At 39.9% G+C, this 27965-nt stretch overlaps 2 protein-coding genes across 9 annotated transcripts in view; both read left to right on the top strand.

The window, feature by feature from the left end:
• MAP2K6 (mitogen-activated protein kinase kinase 6) overlaps positions 1-27965 on the top strand; it is a 1063669-nt gene that overhangs the window by 392274 nt on the left and 643430 nt on the right. The gene's annotated exons all lie outside the window — the stretch shown is intronic.
• On the top strand, positions 143-27965 carry PRKAR1A (protein kinase cAMP-dependent type I regulatory subunit alpha). 8 transcript variants are annotated; one of them, XM_042449722.1, is made up of 13 exons: positions 143-365; positions 3885-3958; positions 4214-4264; positions 4411-4597; positions 14117-14290; positions 15019-15110; positions 16016-16077; positions 17332-17378; positions 18334-18492; positions 19096-19156; positions 22362-22483; positions 24872-24953; positions 26682-27965. In XM_042449722.1, exons 4-13 carry the CDS (start codon positions 4421-4423, stop codon positions 26852-26854), a joined length of 1149 nt encoding a protein of 382 aa, XP_042305656.1. In that variant the 5' UTR covers positions 143-365; positions 3885-3958; positions 4214-4264; positions 4411-4420; the 3' UTR covers positions 26855-27965. The 8 variants fall into 8 exon arrangements, with proteins under 8 accessions (XP_042305656.1, XP_042305660.1, XP_042305659.1 ...); XM_042449724.1 differs by lacking the exon at positions 143-365 and adding an exon at positions 372-545; XM_042449726.1 differs by lacking the exon at positions 4214-4264.

Here is a 27965-nt window from a genome sequence, read left to right as displayed (position 1 = left end):
GAGGGAGGGAGGGAGAAGGAGGTGGAGCTGCCGCCCTGACGTCCCCTTTAAGGTTTCCACAGCGTCGGCTGAACGAGTGAGAGCGGGGCCCATTGACGTCTGGCCGCGCGACGATTGGCAGAGACAGAGAGAGAGAGGGAGGGAGAGAAGGAGAGAGAGGGAGGAGTTGTTGCTGCAGCCGCCGCCGTGACGTCACTGAACGCGTCCCCTTTAAGGTTTCCGTGGCGACGGCCGTCCGAGTGAGAGCGAGGCCCATTGACGTCAGGGTGCGCGGCGATTGGCGGAGGGAGCGGCGTTTCCGGTGGGAGCGATTGCTGAGGCAGAGAGGGCCGAGGCCGCGAGCGGGAGAGGAGGCCCAGGCAGCGGTGAGCCCCGCCGAGGAGAGGGCCTTGAGGGAGGCCGAGGGGCGGTTCCTGGAGCGGAGGCGGTTGGGAGGCCGCGGAGAAACGGGCCTCGGGCGCCGTTTGGGAGCAGAGGGCGGATTTAGCGAGCGACCCAGGAGGGTGACCACCGGGGAAGGCTTTAGGAATCCTCCGGGACAGAAGGTGGGGAGACGGAGGAGGAGGAGGAGGAGGCCTTGGGCTTCCTGTCTGGCGCCTGGCGGGCGGTTGTACGGAGAAGCGGGGCTTCTGGTCTTTCTCTCTTGTGCCTGTTTTCATGCTGCTTTACATTGGACGCAGGCCTTTCCGTTGTTTTGGGTTTTAGTGCGGCTTTAAAGGTTTTATCTCTTGCCAGCCGCCTGGGTCCCTCCGGGCAGAAAGGCGGCGGATAGAATAAGATCAATACAACAAAAGAGAAGGCCTTGGGGAGCCTTGGGGAGGAAGGCGTCCGGGAGGAGGGAGGGTTTGGGAGCTTGCAGAGCTGTACAAACTCTTCAGGGCTCCGTCCCGCAGAGCCCTGGGTTTAGAGTCTGGCGACCCAGGCCAGAGAAGGCCAGGAATGTGGGTTAGAAAACGGACCCAAAGACCCCGAGTGGCTTCTCCCGTCCCAGGGCAGTGCCAGTGCTGCGCTTGAACTCACCATCCATCCCCGGCTGGCGAAAGCCCTGGAAGGACTGGCCCCTGCTCCTCCCTCCCCCCTCCAGCCTTTAGCATGAGCACTAGTCATCATCATCATCATCATCATCATCATCACAATAATTACAAAATAACTTGTAAGTTCCTTGGCATTCCCCCTTTGCTTCAGCCTTTACATCCTTCATCACATGCCCCTACAGTTTACCCTCAACTTACCCATGGGTTGTATCAATATCCATAATGTTGGCCTCAAAACCAGCCCTCAACTTATACATGAGATTGATTTACGGTTGAGTGTACATGGCCCTTGATGCTTCATACTGCAAGGAGCCAGTAGTTTGAGCGTTGGGCTATGCCTCCAGGAGACCGGGTCCCCTCTCAGCCTTTGGGTGGCCTTGGGCAAGTCACACTCTCTCAGCCTCAGAGGAAGGCAATGGCAACCCCCCCTCCCCCCAGAAGAAACTAGCCAAGAAAACCCCAGGATAGGTTCACCTTAACAGTCGCCATAAGTCAGAGAGCAAACACACACAACAGAAGAGGCACCAAGGCTAATGACTTGGTGGAACTACAAATCCCAGGGTTCCATAGGATGGACCTACAGCTCTTAGAAGTGGTGTCAAGGCGTATTATTTCCACAGTGTAAACACATCCAGACTGGAGGTGTTGGGGTTGGGTGAGGATGGCACCCTCCAGGCCGAGGGAGGGAGGGAGAGAGAAGAGTTTGGATGGGAGATGCCCCTGGCTTTAAGAAGCTGGGAAGCTCTCCTTGTCTTTTCTGAGGCTTTCCTGCTTTCTAAGCAAGAGGAGGCCTTGATGTCGGTGAGAGCAGAGTAGAGTTGGGAGTGAGTAGATCTGGTTGTAAGAGGCGGGAGGGAGACCTTGAAGAGAAAGAGATGTCACATTGGAAGTGTAGTTGAGGCTCTTCAAGAGCGCCTCCATAAAACCAGGCCTGCCCCTTCTCTTTGTTTAAAAAGAAATTGTGTGGGAGTCTAATGATGTGTTTAAACTTCTGTGGGAATGAAACATGGCAGCAGACCCGCCTCAGTCTCTTATCTACAGACAGACTTTGACGCTTCCCTCGAAATAGGGCAGAAATAATCCAGTTTCACACCGCTTTAACTGGCCTGGCTCAATGCTGTGGAGTTCTGGGGATTGTAGTTTGTGGCAGCCCCAAAGCTGAGCCCCACTCTGAGGCCACCACAAACTGCAATTCCCAGAATTCATAGCATCAGATCAGGCTAGTTGAAATGGTGTCAGGCTGGGCTATTTCTGCTTTGTGGATGCAGCCTGGGCTGTAAGTGCTGAATTTTTGAACTTTCCTATCCTGGGAATTGAGCTGCAAATGAACTCTGTTACTTTCTAATCCAAAATAAGCTTTGTAGGGGTTCTCTGTTAATTGTTGTTGTTGTTGTTGTTGACATTATAGGAACATAAACTGGAGAAAGTTTACAACAAATGAGTCAGAGCCGTTGTAGCTTTCAGGTGTCTTGTTCTGATAAGGTTTTCTTTACTAATGCCACAATAAGTTAAACTTGGCCTTTCAGTAAAATGTTATGACCCCATTACGAAATCGCTTATAATGTTTCCATATTGCATTCACATTCTCCCTGTTCACTGCTTAAATGTTGATTATAAATTACTGTTTGAGGAATTCTTAGTATCTTAGTTTTCTCTGTCAAAAAGGCAATTCAAGATCATACAATGATCCCGAAAACTGCAAGCATGGTCCAAAACACATTGCAGAAATAATCCAGTTTGAGACCTCTTCAACTGCCCTGACTCAGTGCTAGGGAATCCTGGGAATTGTTTATTGTGGCACCAGAGCTCTCTGACAGAGAAGGCTAAATGTCTCACAAAACTACAGTTCCCAGAATTCCCTAGCATTGAGCCAGGGCAGTTAAAGCGGTCTTGAACTGGACTATTTCTGCAGTGTGTTTTGTACCTATGTTGGCCTAAATCTATTTGCTTGTTTCTGCTAGAGAAGAGAGACCCATTTAATAAGTTGCTTGAATGGACAACAAGCACCTGTGTTTGGCTCATTGAGGAATTAATTTAGCCTTGAGAACCTGCTTGGAGACACTCTTCACATTGGGAATACTCTTAGAAACCTACAGTTCTTAGTCCTATGGCAGTTCCCAGTTGCTGAGGGCATCTAGCTCTAAAATATTTCACCCTTTTTGTTAAAACGAATACTCTGGAACTGGGTGGTGAAGATCTTTATTTTACTGAATAGGATGCTTTACAGAGCTGAGAATATTTGAGAGAGGAGCTTCTCGACAGTGCTTTTAAAGCTGTGTTTGCACACTAGTGTCTGATGCTGTCTGTCAGCAGTGTGAGTGCTTTTTTTCCACAAACTAATTGGCAGGTTCTCATGGAGCTGTGGAATTACTCTTGGGCCGTTAATTAGAGCATTTATTACTGACCTTCGTTATGCAAGTTGTCAAAACAAAGGGTAACTGTCCAGCTTCAAGGCAGTGTGATGTAAATGCCACATGTGTGTTGTGTGCAGTTTGAATAGAAACAGGTGTACTATAACCTTTAGACTCTTTGTAAGTATTACAGATGAAGAGAATGCAGTAGTATGTTTGGGGTGTAATAGGCAAGTCAGGTGTACTGTAACCTTTAGACTTTTTGCAAGCGTTACAGAAATCCTGAGTGCAATTTATTTGTAGTGTACAAAATCATTCACCATTGACTTCAGTTCTCCTATAAACCTCAGCAACAGAAATTAGAGACGTATGTTTGTTATCACAAGTATATTGCCACATGTGCAGTGTATCTAAATATGTCGCCCAAGAAAGTATGTATTAATAGGACAGTAACACTTGGGAGACTCAGTTATTCACTTTCTTACTTCCTTCTTGAAAGGTGATACTGGGATCAACACCTTCTCCTGTAAATTCTGTGCATACCTGTAATTGTTGCTGTTAGCTGGATCTCACGTAAGTGCTGAGCAATTGGAAAGTACACTCGTATGTCCATAAAACCTTATTTTTACAGATGGTTTGTGAAACCAGTTACTGAATATGTTTATTTGCTAATTGTAGCAGCTTTCTTTCAGAGAAAATTCTGTTTGGAACTTGACATTAGTTGTGTTTTAGAAAAGCCTTTAGCAGATGTCATTTGATACATATTGCTAGGAAACATTTAGTTTGTGCTGCTCTGAAGGCAACCTTTATTTATTTCTGCCGTTACAGTTTTCTCAAGTACTGTTGGCCCACAGCACAGAGAGAACAAGTGAATACCAGGTTAGTTTGGAAGCACATAATGTTTCCATTGCTACTAATTAGCTACAAATAAGTTAGTCTCTGGTTGCTGAAAAATTTAATATAACAGTTTTAACAAATCAGCGGAGCATCTTTCTTGAGGTGTTTCAAACTTGTTTTTCTTTCAGAAAACCAACAATGGCAGCTTCTATGGGTACCAACAGTGAGGAGGAGCGTAGCCTCCGTGAATGTGAACAGTATGTCCAAAAACACAATATCCAGCAGCTCCTGAAGGATTGCATCGTTCAGCTATGTACAGTGCGACCCGAGAGACCCATGTCATTCCTCCGGGAATACTTTGAAAGACTGGAGAAGGTAAAAATAAGCTTGAAAAACGATGGAGTGTAGCACAACCGTTTGCTGAGTAAATTAAAATGAATATTGTTTTTGGCCTGAAGAATATAAACATTTTTTGAGCTTTTTGAAAAGAAAAGTACAAAGTCGCTGCTAAGGCATTATGAGAAATGGTAGTCCAAAATACTTGGCAGGCCAAAGGTTCCCTATTCCTGTTACATTTTTAAATGAAAGCTAATAATACATTAAAAATGGTGTTGCACCAACAGGGTAAATTGTAAAGTTGAACTATTTGGTAAAAGTTGAATTGATTTAGTAAAAGTAGTTGAATAGGATATGTTACCATAATTATCCTTGAATATTTGTTTTATAACCTTAGAATTATCTCTCTTTAGAATTCATATTTTACAAGAAGAAAGCTTGTTTTAAACTACATTGTATACAACTTATATAGAAAAGGACACAATCCTACTTCCTATGTCTTTACGGCAGCCCTCCAGACATTACTATACTACAACTCCTTTGGCCATGCTTTCTTGAGTAGATGGGGGTTGAGATGCATGGATATAGGGTGCCTATGACTTTTGAGGTAAATACATTTTTAAGTGCATGAACCAAGCCTTTCTTTTGTAGCATCATATGTTGTCATGAAAGGGCAAAATGTTTGGGATATAGTCAGCCTTGGCGTGAGGAGACTGGGTTAGGAAGATATCTAGCATATCTGCCCCCAACTATCTGTTTGAGGAATATGTTAAAAACTTATTTAGTATCTTACACAGAGGACTCTCATTGGCATAATATCAGAAACAGTCATAACAGAAGTTTCAAGGAATAAAAGGGCAGTAAGTCAAGGAAAATCTGTCCACACAGTTTATGACATGCTGCAACCAAAATTATCTTAATTACCAAATAAGTAGACATTTTAAAATTAAATCTTGCTATTGAAATATGGTGGTTTTGTTTTTATGGAGTATAGCACTCCATAAAAACAAAACCACCACATGTGTAATCTGTAGGTATGATCTATGCTCTTTTAAAAAGGTTCATATTGTAAATGTCTAGGATATGTTGTGGCTGTGCAGGACCACCAAAAATATTTTTTCCCTCTTGTTCTTTGCTGTGTCACTAACAGCTTCTCCCATCACTGTGTCAACATTCTGTGGAAGGAGAGAAGGTCAGCAGTATTCATACCATGGCAGCTGATGACTTAAGGGAAAATCATAAGACCAGTATTTAATTATTACTGCATTAACTGCTAATTCTTACATTAAAACATGTATTTTCCCATGCTGGAAAAATGTGTAAATCGTTTTGGGTAGGAGGCAAATATCATTTGGGTGTTTGTACTTTTGGTTCAGCCATAAGGAAGGATGTATGAATACACAGGAAACTTGTGAAGTGTCCAGCTTTGGATTTTGGCTTGGTTAAAAAGTTGAACTATATAATTTTTCTAACGGCATTCAAATGAACATGTGAACTTTAGCTTTCTGGCTTGAACCAAGAGGTGTCTTGTGCCAGTGGAAGGGACTTTTGCACTATCTCAACACCATTCCAGAGCATCTCTCAACTCTCAGAGGACTGGAGGCACAGAGGCCTGCAGTGGGAAGGAGGAACAAAGAGCCACTGATAGGGATAAACATTTTAATCTAGAGTTGCAAGAGTAATCAGTTGAATTGACCAATGCAAGCGTTAATTGACCAACTATGCCGAAACAATTAAGGGCTTGCTAGTTTATTTTTTAGAGTTGTATTCAGTGGAAATAATAGTTACCCAGAATAATGGGGAGTACTTTTGCTTTAATTGAAATCTAGTTCATAGTTTTTGTTATCTATCTGAAAGACCATATCCCACATAAAAACAATGCTCAGTGTAACTCTCAACAGCTTGAAAGTGCAAGAAAAATCATGTGATGTAAACTTAACTGATTAATCTTCTAATCATTTGAATTACAGTTTTTAAACTGTGGGATAATGATTGTAAATGTCAAGTGAACAACTATTAATATTCAGATGCAGCAGTAGTAAAATAGCAAAAAGATGCCTTGATCTCACATTTCCTATTAATATGAGAAGATATGCTCTGGATTGCTATACAGTCATATTTATATGCAGGAATAAAAAAGGGGACAAAAGATTGATTTGTCTCATTAGTCTGGTGAATGGATATCTCAACAGTGCCTTTTAACTACTGTATTAGGTCATCCTCATAATGTAAGATGAAGAATTTGTATCCAACATCTGCTCCTTCATGATCCATCGTGGTAGCTTCAGCTTTTAGACACACACACACACCCAAACCCTCTACTGTTTACAAATAACACTTCATATTTTTGGCTAAATGCAAATTGTTTTTTTCTCACTATTACACTTAAGCTAGAAATTGTGGACGTCTGAACAAAATGTAAAAAGTGACTCTTAACCTGCCTATCCCTTTAGTAGTGAATGAAATAAAGGTGTATGAATAAAGGGGTTACCTATAAGAGAACCTGGGAGGGAAGAGGGAGTTTTTACATATTGTGCTATGCTTTGGAACAGGGACAAATCAAAAGAAAAACCACTGTAACCCCTGATAGTTTAGTAGTTGGAACAGGGACAACCAGACAACGCACCACATTGCCTGTTCCACACATTTCGCAGAACATGAGAAACCTCTTTCCAAGCAAAAAGGTTTGTATGGTAGCCCTTCTAGAAGAGTGGGTTCATAGATATATATATCTGTAGATAAATTAAAATACAGGTTAAAACCAGATATAGGGATTAAAAAGTAGTAAATTAACTAAAGTTTAAATATCAGATGAAGTATATTGATGAGTAAGCTTTGCAGCAATTACCTACTTGTATTAAATTCAGCCCCCCCCCTTGCTAACTTGTAAATATATTAGTGTATAGGAAATGCTTACTTGAAATGAGATGGAAACATATTAAAGATTACATATAATTATCAGCAATTATACCTAGTTTTACACAAAAGCAGGTGCAATTTTAATAACAACTAATGAGAATAATTTCCTTTCTTCCCATCACTGTAATTTATTTGAAATTGAAACTTGGTGTATGCATGCTCATAGTTGCAAGCTTCTTCCCTGAGAACCTTCCTGACCTTCATTTAACTTGTTAGAATTGTTTAAAGCAGAAACAGATTAACTATGCTATAGAATCATCTTTTGGTTATAGCTTAACTCAGTAATAGAATTAATTAGTGTTTGCTTTATACCATTTCAGAAGTTCTTTGTTAGGGATGGAAAATTGTGTGGTCCTCCAGGTATTATTCGACTGCAAGCCTCATCAGCTATGATGTGGTGAGGGATGCTGTGAGTTGTTAATGACATCTAGAGGACCACATCTACCTGGCAAGAAATACTTGACTATAAGTCAGCCTCATGAATAGGTCAAGGCCAAGTTTTGGGACCACATTTATGGATTTTGACATGACCCGTGGATATGTCGAGGGTAAAACTTGGAGGCTCTTTCAGTGTGTGTATGCAAGAGGGAAGCAGCAGTCAGTACCAGGCTTAAGTGTTCATCAGTCTTCACTCCTGAGACAGTAAAGCCCGCAGGTGGGAGAGGGACTGTTAAACAATTAATCACTGAGGACTCTTATCTGCTTGGCTCAGGACAGAAAGAAACTGCATGGGGAAATCTGAAAAAGAAAGGGATTTTGGGGTCAATTTTTGGGCATAAATTTTTAGACTTATAGACAAGTATTCTTTATAACATTCTTTATGTTGACATTGCTGGATAGTGCTTTTGAAATTTGTAGTCTAACAGCACCTGGAGTTCTCTTGATTTTCAACCTTGCTTTAGAATTACCTTTCAGCTAATTATTCATTCTGAATTGTACAAGTGTAGGTAAAGTAACTTCTGTGGCCCAAACTTTGTTGTAATGTCATCATTTTTTTATTTCAAAATTAATCCATTGAAATTGAATATTTCTTTATTTTGCCACCTCTTTTAAGGCTGATTCTAGTGCCATCACACACAAGGATGTTGAAAGGATGCAGAGGTGACATGATGCAAGGTGTAATGGTTTTGAATTTTACTCTTAGGCCACATTACCGTTTTACAATATGATGTTACTGCAGCCTGATTGTCATTATAATGTGTCTTTTGATGAATCAATATCTTCAGTTATAATATAATATAGGCGGGTTACAAACCGCCATAAAGTATGCGCTCCGCGCGTACTAGGGTTAGGAAGGGCCGTATTAGGAAGGTTCTTACCTTCCTGACAGCCCTTCCTCCCAGTACGCGCGGAGCGGGTACTTTTTTGCGGTGCCCATCCACATGGGCGCCGCCATGTTGACGTATTGGACGCTGTGCGTCCAGACGTGTCGCGGCGGAAGTGACGTCGCGAGGACGCACTCCACCCCTCGCGGCGCCACTTCCACGTTCCAAAAAGGAGCGGCATTTCGCCGCTCCTTTTTTGCTGCGCGGGGAAGCCTCGCGGTCTGGCAGCTGGGGCTTCCCTACGCAGCGAATGGCGGCGGCGGGAAAACGGCCCCTTGAGGGCCGTTTGTAACCCGCCATAGAATATGATAAAAATGATGATGTGTAATATATTCAAAAAACTCATGCCCTGTCAGAGAGCCTATCAAGGCATATATTATATTCCCATATAATTGTTTGTGGTTTTAATTAAACTTTGAATGTAGTTATACTTATTTAAATGACTTAACCCAAGAGTCCAAGAAGAAAAATTAAACATCTGATTTAAAATCCCTCAGATTATATCTTAATGAATTCATTGTTCCAAATCTGATAAACAGATAAAATGTCACACCTTAAGTCAGATCACTGGTACATTTAATCCCGACCTGCACACCTTGGCAGTAGGAAGAGGCCAGAATAAAAATAGGTTAACTTTTTTGGGCCGCAGATAGATTAATTAATTAAATCCTCACCTGACATAAAAACAGTTATTATAGAGTTTCTTTCTAAATATCAACATGTGAAGAAGGGGGGAGAGAAGACTGGTATTTTTGTTTGCCTAACTGAAACTTGTACCAGGCCTCATAGAATTTAGGTGGTCTTAGGCTCCATACACTCTGCCAAAACAAAGCTGCTTCGGGTCACATTGGATGTATGCTATTTAACTGATGCAAGAGTCCTAGGAGTCTGGAAGCTGCTCCAAAGCTGTGCTCCAGTCCTTAGGACTGGATCATGGCTTTGGCACGGCTTCTGGACTCTTCGGAGGCATGCATCATTTAAACAGCATACCTCCAAATTGACCCGAAGCAGCATTATTTTGGCCTGTCTGTATGGTGCCTTAGTTAGCTGTTGTAGCTCTTACTTTTACAGCAATTTCTCCATCAATATAATGTTTCAGATCCTGTCTAACCACTGAGAAAGTGAAAGGGCATTTAAGCGTTTCCAGTTATGTGCAATCTCTAGATGTGATGCGAAACATAAATGCACAATCAGTTTTTTTATGAGAAAGAGATTCATTTGCATTACAGAAAAAGGTAGTACTATAGACCCAACTCCAATGATAAAGATTTTTTTTTGTGTTGTAGTTTTTATTTCAGGAAAGAGTTGAGTTTTTATTAATCCAGATCTTTTACTTAATACCAACAGTTCCTTTATTCACTCACCCCCTCATCACAACCTTTAATGTATCTTCTACTGTATTAAGACCAATGTCAGGAATCAGATTTGTACTTTAAAATGCTGAGTTTACTGAACAGATATTGTGTATAAAAAGCATGCTTTGTAAAAGCAAATTGGGTGAAGACCATGAAAATGATTTTGGATAGTTATTATCTAGTTACAAATGCAGTTCAGTTGGTGGATGATTGGAAACTGTGATTGATCCTATATGAACATCTAGGACTGTTATTGAGTGTCTTCAAGTCGTTTGTGACTTAAGGTGACTCTATTATGAGGCTGAGAGCGTGTGACTTGCCCAAGGTCTATTTGGGTTTTATGGCCAAAGTGGGATTTGAACCCTGGTCTCTAGTATTGTAATCCAGCACTCAAAGCACTGCACCATGCTATTAAAAATTATTTGAAGGTCACCAAATTATTTGAATGGAATATATCTTATATCTGTGAGAGAAGCAGGAATAGTCCCATTCAACATTGGCCACCCAATGCTATGAATCAGATCAAATTCTGTGTATTCTGATTGTAAATTTCTCAAATTAATGAAGTGCCACTATGATGTATAGGCTCTTCTATGTCATTTAGGTTACTTCCAAGGTTTAAGCCCTTCCTGGAAGTCTGTTAGTAACTGAATAATAATCCAAAGGTAGGTATCAGGTGCCATGTTAGGACAATATATTGAGACAATTGTACCACCTTCTCTTTGATTCTTAATAAAAATATAATCACCATTTTGATTCCACCCAAGTGCCACTAAGTCTGCATCCGCCCTGCAGAAATAATCCAGGTCCACACCACTTGAATTGCCATGGCTCAGTGTTATGGAATTCTGGGAACTGCAGTTTGTTGTGGCATCAGAGTTCTCTAACAGGAGAGGCTAAATGTCTCACAAAACTACAGTTCCTGGAATCCCACAGCATTGAGTCATGGGAGTTATGCCTACCTGGACTGCTTCTGCAGTGTGGATACAGTATAGGATGAAATTAATTTTTTTCTGACACACCTATAAGCACCCACCCACCCCGCTTCTTAGAACCTTGTGCTGCCTCGATTGTCCAAACTGTAGACTATGCAGCAGTCTCTTGAAGAATAAGTATATGTTGGGCCTCACCCATTGTGATTTTCTGAATCCTGCTCCTTTGAATGGATTGCCTAGCCCATTAACATTAAGCAAGGTGATTTTCAGACCAGGCTTTAATTGCTGGTGTAAGAACAAGTAAATGATCTGCAGTGCATCTAAATGTTCAAATAATTAAAACATCAAGAAAAGTTTAAAAAAAAAAAGCAACTTGGAAAAACTTGAGGCCAATGGGCTGGAATAGATGGGTGGGAAAGAGTGGCTTGAGTCCACTCTGGCCACAAGTGGATCAGAATTGCGCCTTTTCTTGGATACATTAATACATACTCGCAAATGTCCCCCTCTTCACAGCATTGAGATTTATGGAAAGATGTTTTGTATAATGTTTAGCTATCATAGTTAATGGTAAGATGTGTTGTAAACTGTTTTAATTTATGTACTGATAATTTGTTAATAGTTAAGTGACCTCCCCCTATTGTTAATAACTTTTTAAAAGAAACACACACACACACACACACACACACACACACACACACACTGGACAGTACAAAAAACAAGTCCCCATTCTAATGCTGGAGAATAAATCATAGCAAGAACCAAGCAGTTACCTGAAACGGGAAGGGCTGCTTTGAGGCAAGCCACAGGGGGTTAATGTGAGGCTAAATGAAGACAAACCTTGACCGGCAGGCACTTCATTGTCCCTGTCTCTAAATACTAGAATAGTAAAGGTGCTGGTAAAAAAGAAAAATGAGAGCCAGTGTGGAGTAGTGGTTTGAGTGTTGGACTACAACTCTGGAGGCCAGGGTTTATCCCTGCTGAACTGTGAAACCCACTGGGTAACTTTGGGCAAGTCACACCCTCTCAGTCTCAGAAGATGGCAATGAAGAAATTTGCCAAGAAAGCCCCATGGTATGTTTGCTTTAGGGTCGCCCTAAATTAGAAACTACTTGAAGGCACACAACAACAGCAACAAAAGAGAAGAAAGCTTAACTAAACATCTTGTGCAAAGAGATGATTGTATAGACTTAACAATCTAACAGCTTTAAAATAATTTCTTCTGAGATATGCTGCCATAATACCCTAAAGGCACCAGAGCTTGGTGCTTGATCTTGCTGAGAAAACCTGTGGGATTGCTTGAGTGTTGCTAGGATTGTGGGTCAAGCACAGTAAGATTCATAAGAGATCCTTCCTTTGGATTTTTAAAAAAGATTTTTTTTAAAAGAATTTTCAAACCATGGATGGTTGAATCTGTGGATATGAAGGTCTGGCTGTATTATCTTGTGGCATGTCAATTGATGAGGCAAAATGGTTGTTAAGGAGAACAGCATGGACTTCAGCAGGGTTATTTAAAGCAGTAAATTTACCTTCATACTGAACAATTAACTTTGTAGAATGTATGAGATTCCTTTTTCTCTCAGAAATGTGTGCTTTTGGAAAGTTTTACATCTTTGAAGAGTGATAGGACTAATATCCTGAAAGAAGATCATGGAGTCTCCTTAATATATTGTAGAATTTTTAATCTTCACAGCGGCCAAGATGGTATCTCACACACTTTCTTTAGTGAACACAACTGTAACATCTCTTGCTGTCCTTTGTGGCTGTCCTTTGGTCTGTCTGGAGAAGCCCTGAGAGCAGCCATTATATTTGATTTACTGAGTGGTAGTTTACCTAGCCATAAATCCAGCACTCTCTGTGTGTATACAAGTGGCCTGTACTTGCTTAGTTTTTGGTATTAAGTGCTTGGTTAGTACTTAGTATTTTAGTTGTGGTTAGTACTTAGATGGGAGACTGTCAGCCAGGTATTTGTAGGCAGTATTTCAGAGGAAGGAACTAGCAAAACCCTATGAAATCTTATGAGAGTGTGTAAGTCAACAGTTGACTTGAAGGCACACATCACATGTCTGTTTTCTGCCTCCCATAGCCTCTTTTGGGATAGTGTTTCAAAATAAGCTCCAGGGGATTTTTTTTTTACAAATAGAAGACTCACCCACACCAACTATGAGAAGAATATTTGATTATTCCACTATTTGGAGACTGGAGATTATGGAAAATTGGCCATCTCTCCAAGCATTGTCAAAGTTAATATTAACTGGTTTAAAATAATTTATATTAAGTCAGATCACTGGTACATTTAATCCAGACCTGCACACCTTGGCAGTAGGAAGAGGCCAGAATAAAAATAGGTTAACTTTTTTGGGCCGCAGATAGATTAATTAATTAATTAAAATATGAATGATTAATTAATAATGAGGAATATTATTAATATTAATTCCATCCTCATCCTCCTCTGCCTGGCCTTTTCCTCAAGAGAAAGCTGCCAAGCAGCAGAGGAGCCTTGTAGGGCAAGTGTTTGGCTGTCCTCCGCCGCCACCGCCTGCCGTCCTCCTCAGGAGAAAGCTGGATGGTGGAGGAGCCTTGCTCAGCAAGCATTTGCCCATCCTCTTCTGCTGCCTGGCCTTCTCAGGAGAAGGCTGAGCAGCAGAGGAGTCTTGAAGTCATTCCACATCCTTGCGGGCCGCCGAAATCCTTTGGTGAGGCGCGTATGGCCCCTGGGCTGTATGTTGTGCACGCCTGATCAGTGTTGTCAACTCTTGCAGCAGCTGTCCATGGCAGGATACTGTTCTAGCCATACCTGAAGATTCCTGATATCTCCTACTCATGTCCCATCCATATAATAACCAGGCAAGCCCAACTTTGCAGAGCTTCTAAAATGAGATTCAGTGTGGTACAGTGGCAAGTTAAAAGCTGAAAGTTCACCCCACGGTGCAGCTTAATTACAACTTTTGAAATGAATGTAACATTCAGGTTGCCACTAGGCAAATGCTTCGGATGGTAACACAAAACTATTTTCTTTCCTTGCAGGAAGAAACAAAACAGTATATGAGTCAGCAGAAAGCCAGTTCTCGCGCAGACTCGCGTGATGATGAGATTTCTCCACCCCCACCCATGAACCCAGTGGTGAAGGGCCGCAGAAGGCGTGGTGCCATCAGTGCAGAGGTTTACACAGAAGAGGATGCAGCCTCCTATGTTAGAAAGGTGTGGCATCCAGTTCTTAGATCGTATGTCTTATTATCCAGCATCTTTCTATATCTAGCTGAAATTGTCAAGGAGCAGTCATTTCCTTCTCTAGATGTACTAGGCTAAGGATTGCTTACTTGTATTCTCTCACATATATCTGGATTTTAAAAATATTTTGACAATGGAAAGATGGAATGAATTAATAGGTAAAAGGACCCTTGGGCTGGAGGAAATAAGACTGCTTTCTTGATTCTGTCATGTTTGCCTTATTAATTTCAACCATGACTTCTGCAGTTAGCAGAATTGGCACCCTGTCAGGAAGGATAACTGTCAAGGGATTTCTGCTTTCTGGGTTTATCTCCAGAATCCAGGCAAATGTGCGTGATCATTGGTTTTTTAAACTTTGAAGATTTCCCCCCCTCAAATTAATTATTTCATTCAAGATTGAAAATACCTGCCAGAAGTCACTTCCATGAAGAAAATATGTGAAATGTAATTGTATATCTTTTTAATATTGTAAAAGACTACAAAAGAACTTTTAAATTTTGTTCTGTAAATTACTGTAAGAGTCCTCATGTTATATAATTTTGTAAATTATTGTAAGTGTTCTTTTTATATAAAAAGAGTAAATAAAATAATTAAATTGTGGTGGGGAAGAAGTAGTAGCAGAATGTGGCTTGTTGTTGGGTTTGTTTCTGTTTCTGGGATATTTAATCGAAACTGCTTGTGTGTTTTCTGTAATACAGGTTATTCCAAAAGATTATAAAACTATGGCTGCTTTGGCAAAAGCCATAGAGAAGAATGTGCTTTTTGCTCATCTTGATGACAATGAAAGAAGGTAGGAAGTCTGTTAATTTAAATTCAAATCTTGTGATTTTGTATTTAAATGAAACTGACTAGCATGTAGTCAGGGATAACTTTCAACACAAATAGGCTATTTATGAATAATCTTGATCTGGTCAATTTAGCTGCACAGAGAAGATCTTTGGTCCCCGTTTTATAGCAATAGCAAGTATATTTCTATACTGCTCATCCATGAACTAGCGGTTTACAGTGTGTAAGCCAATTGCCCCCAACAAGCTGGGTACTCATTTTACCAACCTACGAAAGGATGGAAGACTGAGTGGACCTTGTAGAGTCTAGGAGTTGAAAAATAATGCACGATGGCTTTATGGACATAAATATATTTGTATTGCCCCTACAATAGTGGTGGAGACTAGACCACAAGGGTCTAAATGGCTTGTATTGACATCAACATTTTCAATCCATGTGAAAATAAGAAGTGAGAAACCAACATAACTTAAACCAAATCATTGTGCACTTTATCTTGTCTTCATTCTAGAATATACAATATTGTGTAGTTCTAGTTTAGCCTTCTTTGCAATCCATCCTCCTGATATTATGTACAGTGGTACCTCGGGATACGAATTACCCAGCTTACGAATTTTTCGGGATACGAAAAAATCCCATAGGGATTTATTGTTTCGGCTTACGAAGGTTTTTTCGGGTTACGAAAAAACCCCGGCGCTGTTTTAAATGGAGCCGCGGCAGAGCCGCGGCTTTTTTTCCATTAGCGCCTATGGCAATTCGGGTTACGAAGGTTTTTCGGGTTACGAAATTAGCCGCGGAACGAATTAATTTCGTAACCCGAGGGAGCACTGTACTAAGCTCTTAATATACGTACAGGAGCAGCACATCTGGTCTAATGCTGAGTAATTCTGAAATCTTTTTTTTTTTCTCCAGTGATATTTTTGATGCCATGTTCCCAGTCACCTATATTGCTGGTGAGACTGTTATACAGCAAGGCAAGTGATACTTGTTTGTAAACTTTTTGTTTGTTAGCAAAGTACTTAGCCCTTGAAGCATTCAGTGTGTGATTTCTTTAGTATTTATGTCATCCACAAAGTTGGCTGTGAAGGCAGTGGGCAAAATTTCAGTTTATTCAGGAAGGTAGTATTGCTTACATGTAGTTGCTGCAGTCCATGACAGTCTTTGCGACCATATGAAATTTTTTCATCAGCAGCGTCTTTGCAGCAGAAGATTATGATTCTGTCAGAGATATACCATCCATCCTTCTAATATTGTTTCAGAATCATGTAGAAATTCTAATTTGTATCTATCTGTGAGTTTAAAACTGAAGGAAAACCTGAATGCTCTGAGTTAGTGCAGAACACAAGAAGTTGTGTCAGAGTGGAAGTAGTGTCTATGGTGCCAGATCTAATGTATTGCATAATCCCACTTCTCTAACGCTTACTTATGTTTGTAGACCAGAGGTGGGTGACTTTATTCCAAGTGTTTATAACCTGCAACCTTTATCTGCCTTATGCAGGGTTGCTAATAATAGGGGTATCACTGTGAGACTCACCCACCAAACTACAGTATCTTTCTCAGTGGATGGCATTCAAGATGGACATGATGTATAAATAATTTAGTAGTTACACGATTTAACAGTTTCTTTTGCTTATCTTTGTAATTGTTTCTTTACAGCCTTATAAATGTTCCTTTACGATCTAAATTCTCACAGAACCTTTATTTGTATTTTGTATCTTAAATCCTTCTGATTATCTGTGACTCCACTGGTCACCAAGCACTATATCTCCCACAGGATACCACCACAAGAATTCAATTAAGACCTTTCCTCATTCCTATCACATACCTAAAAACCCTTTCTAACTGCCCCTCACAGCAGCCTATCCAACCTCAGTGGCTCTTAACCCCTCAGGATACAATAAACACCTCTCCCTATCTTGGGTACATATACCCTCTTCCAACTGCACATCATAGCAGTCGTCCTCAGCCTCCTCGACTATTAAACCACTCAGAGTAAAATAAAACTCTTAACCATTTCCAAACACTGCTCTGTCCTTCTATTTATAACTCATTTCTGGGGGCAGTCTCCACCTTTTCTAGCTTAACTCTCATTGGTTGTTCCCAACGTTCTAATCTGTCTCTTTCTCTCCACAGGAGGATTGTGGGATTTGTAGTCCAAGATATAGAGGACTAAGGTTGTCCACCACTGTAATAGATTTCTCAGTCTGTCTTTTTACATTTTTCTCTAGGTGATGAAGGAGATAACTTCTATGTTGTTGATCAAGGAGAAATGGATGTAAGTTTTTCTAACATTAAATTCCCTGCTCATTCTCCTACATTTAAGAAAAGAGAAAAAATAGTGGCTTGAATCCTGCCCTCCTCTTGAATATAGTTGCTCTTTTTCTGGCCTTGGTTTATGTGTTAATCTTAAAATATGTGGTTGACATGCCACCAAGTGGTCATTAGGCTAACAGGAAACATTGAATATAAGTTGTTGTACTGCTTAATCTGAAAAGATACCTTTCAAAATTGTTTTCCTATGTAGTAGAACACTGTAGCACACATTTCTACTGCAAAGTTGTACAGAAGCAGTAAAGTAGTAATGTTATAATCCAGCCTCCTCCTAATTTAATGCCATCTAGATGTGACAGTACATTGGCCACAGCTAAAAGACAAATGGTGAATAGAAGTGTGAAGGTCTGGAAGAAAACTAGAACAACTTCGGAAGAAAAGTATTTTTCCTCATTTTCCTTCAAAGCCTTTTTAATGGAAAAACTGAACAAAAGGAGAATGGACCATGAAAGCAAACATGTAACAAATTATGCATTTAATAAATTAAAATGTTTTTAATGGGAACATAGGCTAAAATTAGGACTAAAGAATATGGAAAGTTAAGACTAACATGGCAAAATACATACAATATTCTCTACTTACAAACTTTTATAACTGCATTATAAAAACATAACATTTATCATATATTGTTGTTATATTACACATTTTTATGCAAAAATAAGAGGTGGCACATTTCTTTCAACTCACCCCAAAACTACTGCTGACTCTGACTGCACTGCCCTGTACAATACCAATAGGGTGTAAAGCATTATTAGGAAGACCATTAAGATATTATCCAAATAGGCATATTGAACAGTTATTCTACCCTGTATTTTCTAAAATGAGAATGAATTTATCAGGAGTATTAAACTATATTTTCTGAAAAAATTGACCTTCAGTTGCATGTGTTGCTTCCTAAGGTATATGTAAACAATGAATGGGCCACCAGTGTTGGTGAAGGTGGCAGCTTTGGAGAGCTTGCACTGATCTACGGAACGCCTCGAGCGGCAACTGTCAAAGCAAAAACTAATGTGAAGCTGTGGGGCATTGATAGAGACAGCTATAGAAGAATCCTTATGGTAAGCATTTGTAATGTTTTAAAAGGAAACAATTGTAAGGGCTTTTGTGTTTTGTCTTTAAATTACATCCTTGTAATGTGTTGATTCGTATGAATGATACAGTAACTCACCTTAAGGGTTCAAGAAAGGTGTAAGATAAAAGATGGGTATAATATGGGTATGACACATGGGCCCATACAGACAGGCCAAAATAAAGCTGCTTCGGGTCACTTTGGAGGTATGCTGTTTAAATGACGCCTGCATCTTAAGAGGCCAGAAGCCGCGCCAAAGCTGCGCTTCAGTCCTTATGACTGGAGCACGGCTTTGGCACAGCTTCTGGCTTCTTAAGTTGCAGGTGTCATTTTTAGCATACCTCCAAAGTGACCTGCAGCAGCTTTATTTTGGCCTGTCTGTACGGGCTCACCTATAACTTAAACATTTAACTCCCACTAGTTTCAACAACAGAAACATTGGTTTAAGTGTTTAGATTTGGCTGGTTTGTATCCTGAGTAAATAAAATTTACTACTGGTTGTTTTTTATGTGTAGTAAAAAAAAATCAGAAAAGATGTCAAGGTGTTTTAAAATAGAACAGTGATATTCAAATGTGTTTGCTTTCTTTCTAGGGTAGTACATTGAGGAAGAGAAAGATGTATGAAGAATTTCTCAGCAAAGTGTCAATATTGGGTGAGTGAAGAACTTGCAGTTATCAGCATTAGATACCTGAATCTTGACCATCTTGAACTACAAAGTACAGCGCGCCCGCTCCATATGCGGGCATGCCATACGCGGCTTCCACTTTATGTGGAAGCCACACTGCAATACAGGGAATGGCATGCGTATGGCTGGTACATGTGTGCCGTGCCGCCACATACACGAACCCCATTCAATCGAATGTATGCGATATTTGTCTTACGCAGAGTCCGAAATGGATCGCTGCATAAGGAAGGCTGCACTGTACAAGTAAATATTGGTTGCAATTCTGTTGGGATGCTATGCTGACATGAACAGAGTTGGGCAAGCAGTTGTACTTTCTCAGAGGTTGCATGTGTCTCTAATACTGAGAGACTCTTCACGCACATAGAGACTTTTGACTTGGTGTGTGGGGATGAAATTGACTGTTACAAGTGGTTGAACTCATCTTGGTGCCTTTTGTGGAATTATGCAACTAGGGGATCCATTGTAACTATGATGTCATATTGTTATACTACACTAAAAATGCATAGGTTCGTGGCCATTGCAGTCATTTTGACAGTTCTCTTCTAGAGGTTGTTATTTGTACAAAGTGGGCTTCACTGCATGTTTTAACCATATGGATTTTGTCACAGACAGTTCAAAAATCCAGCAAGTTAACTGATGTCTTAAATCAAGGGTGGGCAACTGTGGAAGGCTGGGGGGGGGGCATGTTAGCCCCCCCCCCCGGATCTTGCAGGGGTGTGCCCTCAACCACCTGCTCCTGCCAAAAACTAACAAACAAAAAACCACTTTCCTGCTCTCAAATGCCCTTTAGTGGACATTCTCATCATGTCTTGGGGCCTTTATGGCCATCTAGATGGCCGTTTTGAGGGAAACATTTTTGGAAAATTTTGGCTTGGCCCCTGGAGGTGGAAAAGCCTTCCATTCCCCTAGAGATCATTTTAGAGCAAAGAAATTGACCCCTGGGAGCCACAGTAAAAGCCCTGAGGGGCAACATGCAGCTCATGGGCTGCACTTGTCCACCCCTGTCTTAAACTGAACGTCTGGTAACTGCTGCTCTTTGTAGAAAACAGCAGGGTTCTATTCCCCATGCTTATCCTCCTGTGTTAGAACTGACTGTCAGTTTCTCTTAAGTGCTCTTTCTCACAGTAGTCTTTGTTTTCCTTTCATTAATCCTTGATATTTTCCATTCTTTCCCTTATTTTCCATTGCATAGTTTCCTCCCCACTCCTTTCTGGTTCCCCCCTCCAAAGTCTTCTCTTGGCAACAGTTTGAGCTAAAGCTTTGCTCCAGAGCTGTTGTCAGTTACTAGTTTTCTTTGCTTTTTCTCCACTGTTGCTGTACACTCCTGTAAAAAGTTCACTATGCTAGTGTAAAGCACTAAGAGGATTCCATACCCCAGAGTACTGTAAATGAGTGTGAGAGACTGGCAGTTATTTTCTCCCAGTGTGGCTGGGACTATCACCATATTTGTGTGCATTGGCTATGGTTGTTTTTTTCCTGGAAACTTGTGAGAGACAAGTAGTCAGTGGTTCATGGACTGGCATTGGTCCAAGGACCAGTATCCCTTATATAGCCCTCAAGAGGCTGTAGTGTATTCTAGCCTCCCCTTACTGATGTCATCCCTCCCTCCCCCAATTAAGACACCAAATCTACCCACAATTTCAGTGAATTCGCATTGGAATATTTTACTCTTTCTTGTTGTTTAATCTCTTTTTAAGGTTTTGATTAATTTTTTTTAATGCTTGGGGGCGGGGTGGGTGGGATATGGGGTTGTTCTTTTTAACTGTAATTTTTAACCATACAATGTTTTATTCTTATACTGTTGTTATCTGCTTTGATTCCTCTGTGAAAAAGTGGAATATAAATTATTATTACTATTATTATTTATTATTATTATTATTATTATTATTATTATTATCATCATCGTCATACAGGTAGAGACTTGTATACACTTGAGCCTCTTTAGATTCCTACATAAAATCTGAAATGTACTGTCTTGAGTGCTGTCATGACACTTTGAAGATTCAGTTCTGAAATATTTTGAGTTTTTGGAATGCAAATAGCATAATGCTTACTGTATTTGTGAGACTGGAGAGAAATGTGAGGACATATGAAATAGCAGGACACATGGATTCATGCCAGCCACTTAGATTTCTGCCACTTAGATTTCTGCAATTTCACATATCTTTGTGAGTTTCTCCAGCTGTGCGTCTCTCCAGCCTTGCAGATATAGAATGTACTACACTACTTGTACAGTCAGCTTGCCAAATCCACGGATTCAACCATCCATGGCTTAAAAATATTAAATGATTCCAAAAAACAAACCTTGATTTTGCCATTTTATGTAAGAGACACTATTTTATTTTATTTTATTTTACTGTGCCGTTGTATTTAAAAGGACTTTAGATTTTGGTTTCTGTGAAGGGTCCTGGAACCAAACCGCAGCGGATTTCAAGGGCCCACTGTATTCCACAAAACCAAAATATTCCAACCCCCCCCCCCCCCCAATTTTGAAACTCCTCTGGTCCCAGGCATTTCAGACAAGGAATACTCAAAAGGTAATACAAAAATAATGATTTATTAAACAGAAACTGAACATAACATCACAAGTTACTTATTTAATACATTTATATCTTGACTCATAGTAACTCTTAACTTACATCTCTCACCTGACTCTGACACTAATTAATCTCTGTTTTTGACCCTAATTATCCTAACGGTTCAAACTCCTAAACTTCTCTCTGACAGATTTCTAATCCTAATCTTTACAGACCTAATTCTCACTCCCACCAACTATCATACACACTTGCCTTTAAAAAATCCTATCAAGACATTCAGCTAATCAACAGTCATTCCCAGTCCCTTCCCCCAAAATGCATGCCTTATTATATCTATTATACATGACAGACCTTACCACACTTTACCTTAAATTAGCTAAATAAAGGCAACAATATTCCCACTCCCCCAAATCACAACCACAACTTTCAGTAAATAAGCCTTGACCAGTCTTTGGTTGTTGTCCTGTTGAGATGGTGGTTTGGCCTGAAATGTAAGGTGGCACAGTGTGGGAGATAATACTTGTGAATGCTGAAATTGATGGTAGCAGTGTATACCTATTTGAGGTGAAAATGAGATTTTAATTTTAAGCCTTCTAATACAGCAAAATATGCTAAATGACTGGCTTTTTATTTAGAATCCCTTGACAAATGGGAGCGTCTCACAGTAGCTGATGCTTTAGAGCCAGTACAGTTTGAAGATGGACAAAAGATTGTGGTGCAAGGAGAGCCAGGAGATGAATTCTTCATCATACTAGAAGTGAGTAGTGGTAATAGTGATGTACTTATTTATACCTGTATATTTGGATTTATAGATAATGCTTACTTGGCTGTATTTATGCATAAATCAATCCTTCGTTTAAATGTAAAGCATGCTTTTGAATAAGGCATAAGTTCACTGAGCTTCTTTGTCAAACAATCTTTTTTGAATTGAACAGGACATCTGACAGGAGAATACGATAGACAGATGTTCTTGAGAGTGCACACACTCTCAGATATGGCTCCAGTGGTGGTTACCAGTCAGGGGGACCCCTGATGGTGAATTATTTTCCCTGGAACCAGATCAGTCCCCAAACCCAGCTTCCTGTGAGGAGATTGTCAGGAGAGGTGGTCATCGTAGTTTGAGTGGAGGGGGCTGATGGATCAGTTTGCCCAACCTCTGGAGCTAAAGCCATTTATTTAGACAGACTCTATGTTCACCCATCTTGTCTCTTGAACTCTTTTCTTTAGAAAGTTTGGATTAATTAAAGAAGCTGTCTTTTCTGTGGAGTGGGTTGGAACCTCAGTAAGTCACCTGACTGTATTTAACAAGATTGTATAAGCTGGAGGAGAGAATTGTGCTTTAATTTCAGAAAGTCTAAACAAGCTGTCCAAGCACTTTTACATAAACGCTAAAGGGGAAATTAACCAGTTTTCATGCTAAATGAAGAATTGAAACAAAAATTAAACTTTTCTTTCTGTCAGAAATTGGCTGATCTGGGACTGAAGAGATTAGATTTGCATTGGTAGATATAAAGTATTTGGATGTTTACAAACTGAGTGAACTTGGTCTACCTCTGCTACCATCTGGTGGACACTTGAAAATTGTAGCGGGGGACGATTTTTTGGACATAGTGAAGCTGTCTTTATTAAAGAAATAGAGGAGGCATGTTTGGAGGAGGGAATCCCAGCTATTTATGTAACCTTGGCAGGAGATTTATACAGAGATGACAAGGTTGAGAAAAGAGATTAATCAAAGGATAATAAAATGGATTCATGGGGAAGAAATGGAAATTTAGAAACAGATACAGCTAGAGCACTTGGACAGAAGGAATAGGATTCCACAATCAGGGAAGTCCAAGCTGTAACAACCAACCAATTACTGGAAAAGGTTTGGGATGGTTTTGTACCTTCGGAGAAGAAAGAAAAGAGGTAGAACATGGGAATTTTGAAAAAGGCTTAGAGAAGTTCATTAGGATGGAGAGTTTAACATTGCTGTGAAGCGTGTTGTCTTGTAAGGATCTTTTAAAAGAAAAGATTTTTACATCAGAAGACACTGTGACTCTGACTGTTTTAGAGGAATTCTTTTAATGAAAATAATACTGCAAGAGACAGAATGCCCAAAGTTATGGGAATTGGTGCTTATGGGAATTTGTATTTATTCTGGATTCTTACCTGGGTGCTTTATGTTCAATTTTTAGTATGGTTGAAATTTGAAAAGAAAAAAAATGTGAAACTTAGACTTTGTTAAGGGAAAACTGTAATGAGCTGGTGTTACTCAGTTTTGGAGAACATGTATGGCTTTGTTCTATTATTAGATGCTGGATAAATTACTATATAAAACATATTTGAATTATATTGAAGGCAGAGAGAGAATCTGAACAATGAAATAAAGTGATAAATGTATTTGAAATATGGCTGCGGATTGGATTGTATAAGATGCTATTTATATATGATTACAGTAGTAGTAAGATTCATAGTGTTTAATGTGATGAACAATTATTAATGTTTGACTATGGGGAAAATTATGGGATTTGAGGATTGTTGGTTTTCTTAATTAATTTAAGTTAAATATATTAGATGAAGCATAATATATACTTAAGATGGAGTGAGGTTGAAAATCTGTAATTGATTTTTGGGGAGGGGAAAGGGTGATTTGATGATGCTTGGTTTTGTTAATTACTATGAGTTAAATGGTTCCCAATTGGCAAAGGAGTGAGGCAAGGCTGCATACTATCATCCTATTTATTCAGCCTCGTAGGCATAGGCTTAGACTCAGGCAGGAATAAATATTGGAGGAAGGAACACTAACACTAGAGGTAGATTATAAGGTTTAAAGCATACCTATAGAAAAGAAGTCATCTGTTGTCCTCCCACCCCCACCTGCTCATTGTAGTTTTTGTTAATATTTAAGTTGTCTGGATTTGTGTGTAAAAATGTGGTAAGTTTTGTTTGTAGATTTTTTTTTATTTTGTACATTTTAGTATGTTTTTGTTATTTTATTACATTTTTAATTTTATTTAGATTTTATTCAATAAAATGATTTTTAAAAAAGAAAAATGAATTAAGCCAGACTGTTTAATGGGGTTGCTTCTGCTTCCTAGTTATGAAGCTGTTGTACATGGTAAGAAAAGCAAACTTATTTCCTAATGTTCTGATTCACTTAAAGGGTACAGCTGCTGTATTACAGCGCAGGTCAGAGAATGAAGAATTTGTTGAAGTGGGTAGGCTTGCGCCATCTGACTACTTTGGTAAGCTTCCTTTATATTCTTTAAAAGTTCCTCAACATTTTCATTAAGGTTTTTCTTTAAACTAACATTTTCTTTTAAAGTTTCCAGGCCTTTTGAGAATGTTATTTAAATGTTTTTAAACTTTGGCCACTGTACATTACATGGTTTGTTTTTTTACATATCATTCCCCTACCTTTCATTTTGTTTCTGATGCTTGCAGAAGCATATAAGGATTTGTCTATTATACTTCCTAGTGAAGTGCATGAGCCAGGCCACGCATTGTGCTGTTGGAAAACATTAATATCAGCTTGATGTTACTTATTAACAATTGTTAACAATTTGTAAGCCATTCTGATTGCCTTTTGGCTGAAGAGCAGGGTATAAATAAATAAATATTAAAATAATATTATTATTACTTAAGTAAAGGCTACTGAGACAATCCTGTTTAGGGTTGGATTTAACAAAACAAACAAAAAAGCATCAAGTGCTAGAGATGGACCAAATGAATCACTGATTTTTCTAGTTTGGGAGGGGGGGGGGTAAGTTGAGACAGACACCATTAGCACTATAGCACAGTCCTTATTGTTTAGGCCCAGAAGTACCCTTGTTGACAGCAGGATCCAGAAACAGATGAAAAAATGTCAAAGGAGATCTGGAAAACAATGAGGAAGCACTGATGTGATTGTACACATCACAAGCCATGACTCTTCTTAATAGAGCTGGGATTAGTTTGAGAAAGCATAGTCCCTTGAACTTTTTCATATCATAACCTTTAAATTTGACTACTGAGTCGTATGTTGAGATAGTATGAGTCCAGTAGGTTTTACATACCTATCCATTGTGAAAGGCTGCTATAAATGCCTTAAACATTTTGTGCTTGGTATAGAGTGTTTTAGTGAAGCTGAAACAAATCTTGTGTTAAAGCATTTCATACATTATTATGAAAAAAATTGTTTTCAATTTCCCCCTCGAACTGCAAATTTACACTGGAAAAGAGATAAATGTGTACACAAAATAAATAAATAAAAACTGTTTTCTTCCTATGATTTTTCATGAGCTTCACAGCTCTTCATAATTAAGTCTCAATATTCCATGTAGTATCCTGGGAAAATCACACTTTCTCAGCCTCAGAACAAACTAAAGGCAACCCCCCTCCAAACAGATTTTCCAAGAAAACCCATAATAGATTCACCTTAGGTTGGGAACGACTTGAAGGCACACACAATAACAATCCTCAAATATTCCTGGAACAGTAATCAGTCCAGACACAGGCGGGGAGAATTAATGGAGCAGGAATAACTGCTTTTTAAGTTCTACTGGACTTGCACTGCCAAGGGTAGAAGGAGAGCAGCTTCCCCCCCCCCCCCCCCAACTCCCTAATTCAAGAGAAATCAGTTACACTAGCTCCAGTGCTGATACAGTTCTTCTTTCCTAAAAAGAAGAAACCCTTTGGTCTTGGAGAAACAAAGCCTTCTCCAATCTTCTGGACATGCCATGCCATGCCATGCCCCCTGAATGCCTGCTTTATGCCTTTACTGCTGTTGGAGCAGTAACAATGAGATAGCTTTCTATTGCTTCCCAAGCCTCTTTCTCTGTTAGTAGAGGGTGAAAGAGTTTAAAAACATGTTAAAAGTCTTTAGGATTTCCTCTTGCTCCCTTGGTTTTTATTTGCGTCTGTTGATCCATTTCAAATCACTGTGCCTAATGCTCTATTCACTTTGAAATAAATCATCTCTTTTTTTCCTGTAGGTGAAATAGCTCTGTTGATGAATCGTCCTCGTGCTGCCACCGTTGTTGCTCGTGGCCCATTGAAATGTGTAAAGCTTGACCGGCCCCGCTTTGAACGTGTTTTGGGTCCGTGCTCAGATATTCTCAAGCGGAACATCCAGCAGTACAACAGCTTTGTCTCTCTGTCTGTCTGAAGCCTCCCTCCTCTCAGATATGTGCTTCACAAATGCAGACTGCTTTATTACTCTTGTGCAGAGCCACATGGCCACTGACTATTGCTGCTTCCTGTCTGTCTGAGGGAGGAAAACAGAGAAACCAGTTGCTTTTCATGGCACCATTTTAAATTTTAGAGCATTATTTTGGTGCTCCCAATCCCATTTAAAATAAATAGAAAATTGTATAGAGACATTTGCTGTTACTGCTTTTCTCTGTGCAATGTACACTGTCCAAACAGGCCAGTGACTGCCATTCCTTTTGCTGGGAAAGTCTCCTGGCACCAAGGTTATTGCCATAGAGTCAAGGATGTAACAGTGGAAAATTATTATGAGACACACGTTTCTCAGCTGGTGAGTCCTATGTGTCCTTTAGGTTGTGATCACTTTCTACTGTACCTCTCTTGGACAAGGAAACTTACCTTTATAGCTCAACTTCTTGGCATAAATATTTCTGGATATGGGTTATTTTTGGCTTGGTTTACTGAGGTCAGCTCCTAGTAAAGCCACAGTTAGAAGTTTCATAGTTGGTGTACCTGTATCCATTTCAGTTGGTTCAAGGTGGCTTGGTTATTTGTTGGGTTTTTGTGTACAGGCTTTTGTTCTGGCAGCTGTTGCCTGTGTTGCTGATCTTTGGCACAGCAAACCTTTTTTAACTGTTCTCTGTTGTGAATATTCATACTTGCCCCTCCCAGTTCTCTTCTGTGCAGATACCCAAAAGCCAACCAGTGGGTTAAATTCATGAATATTGGTGTTGGTGTTCATACTGGTCTAAGAATTGTACTGCTCCTTAGCTAGTGCCAAATAGAAACGCCTGACACGCTATATGTAGAACAGGAAACTGAAGGGTGCATTCTGTGTGTCCAGTGTTCTGTCTTTCCTTTCCAAGCTTTGCTTTCCCTGTTAATTTTGGAACCAGAGAATCCTATTTCCATAGCTGACATTCAAAGGATTATACAATATACAATCCTGTATATTTAGGAAGGTAACATGACTCTGCCTCATGTGAAAGACAGGAAGGAGAGAACTGGTGTGGTGCTTCCTGCCAAACCTTTCTTTCCAAAAATCTCTTTTGTCCAAGCAGAAGTGCTTC

The sequence above is a fragment of the Sceloporus undulatus genome, chromosome 2 (assembly GCF_019175285.1).
Source record: "Sceloporus undulatus isolate JIND9_A2432 ecotype Alabama chromosome 2, SceUnd_v1.1, whole genome shotgun sequence".
NCBI classification, from domain to species: domain Eukaryota; kingdom Metazoa; phylum Chordata; class Lepidosauria; order Squamata; family Phrynosomatidae; genus Sceloporus; species Sceloporus undulatus.
The sequence above is the reverse complement of the archived record's forward strand: the minus strand, read 5'-3'. Positions and strand labels throughout refer to the sequence as shown.

What these genes read in the sequence shown, in the direction of transcription:
- PRKAR1A (XM_042449725.1), top strand. Translation starts at nt 4,421, where the DNA reads ATGGCAGCTTCTATGGGTACCAACAGTGAGGAGGAGCGTAGCCTCCGT. An exon ending in ACTTTGAAAGACTGGAGAAG is followed by an intron (nt 4,598 to 14,116) that starts GTAAAAATAAGC and finishes CTTTCCTTGCAG; the next exon opens with GAAGAAACAAAACAGTATAT. An exon ending in CTTGATGACAATGAAAGAAG is followed by an intron (nt 15,111 to 16,015) that starts GTAGGAAGTCTG and finishes TTTTTTCTCCAG; the next exon opens with TGATATTTTTGATGCCATGT.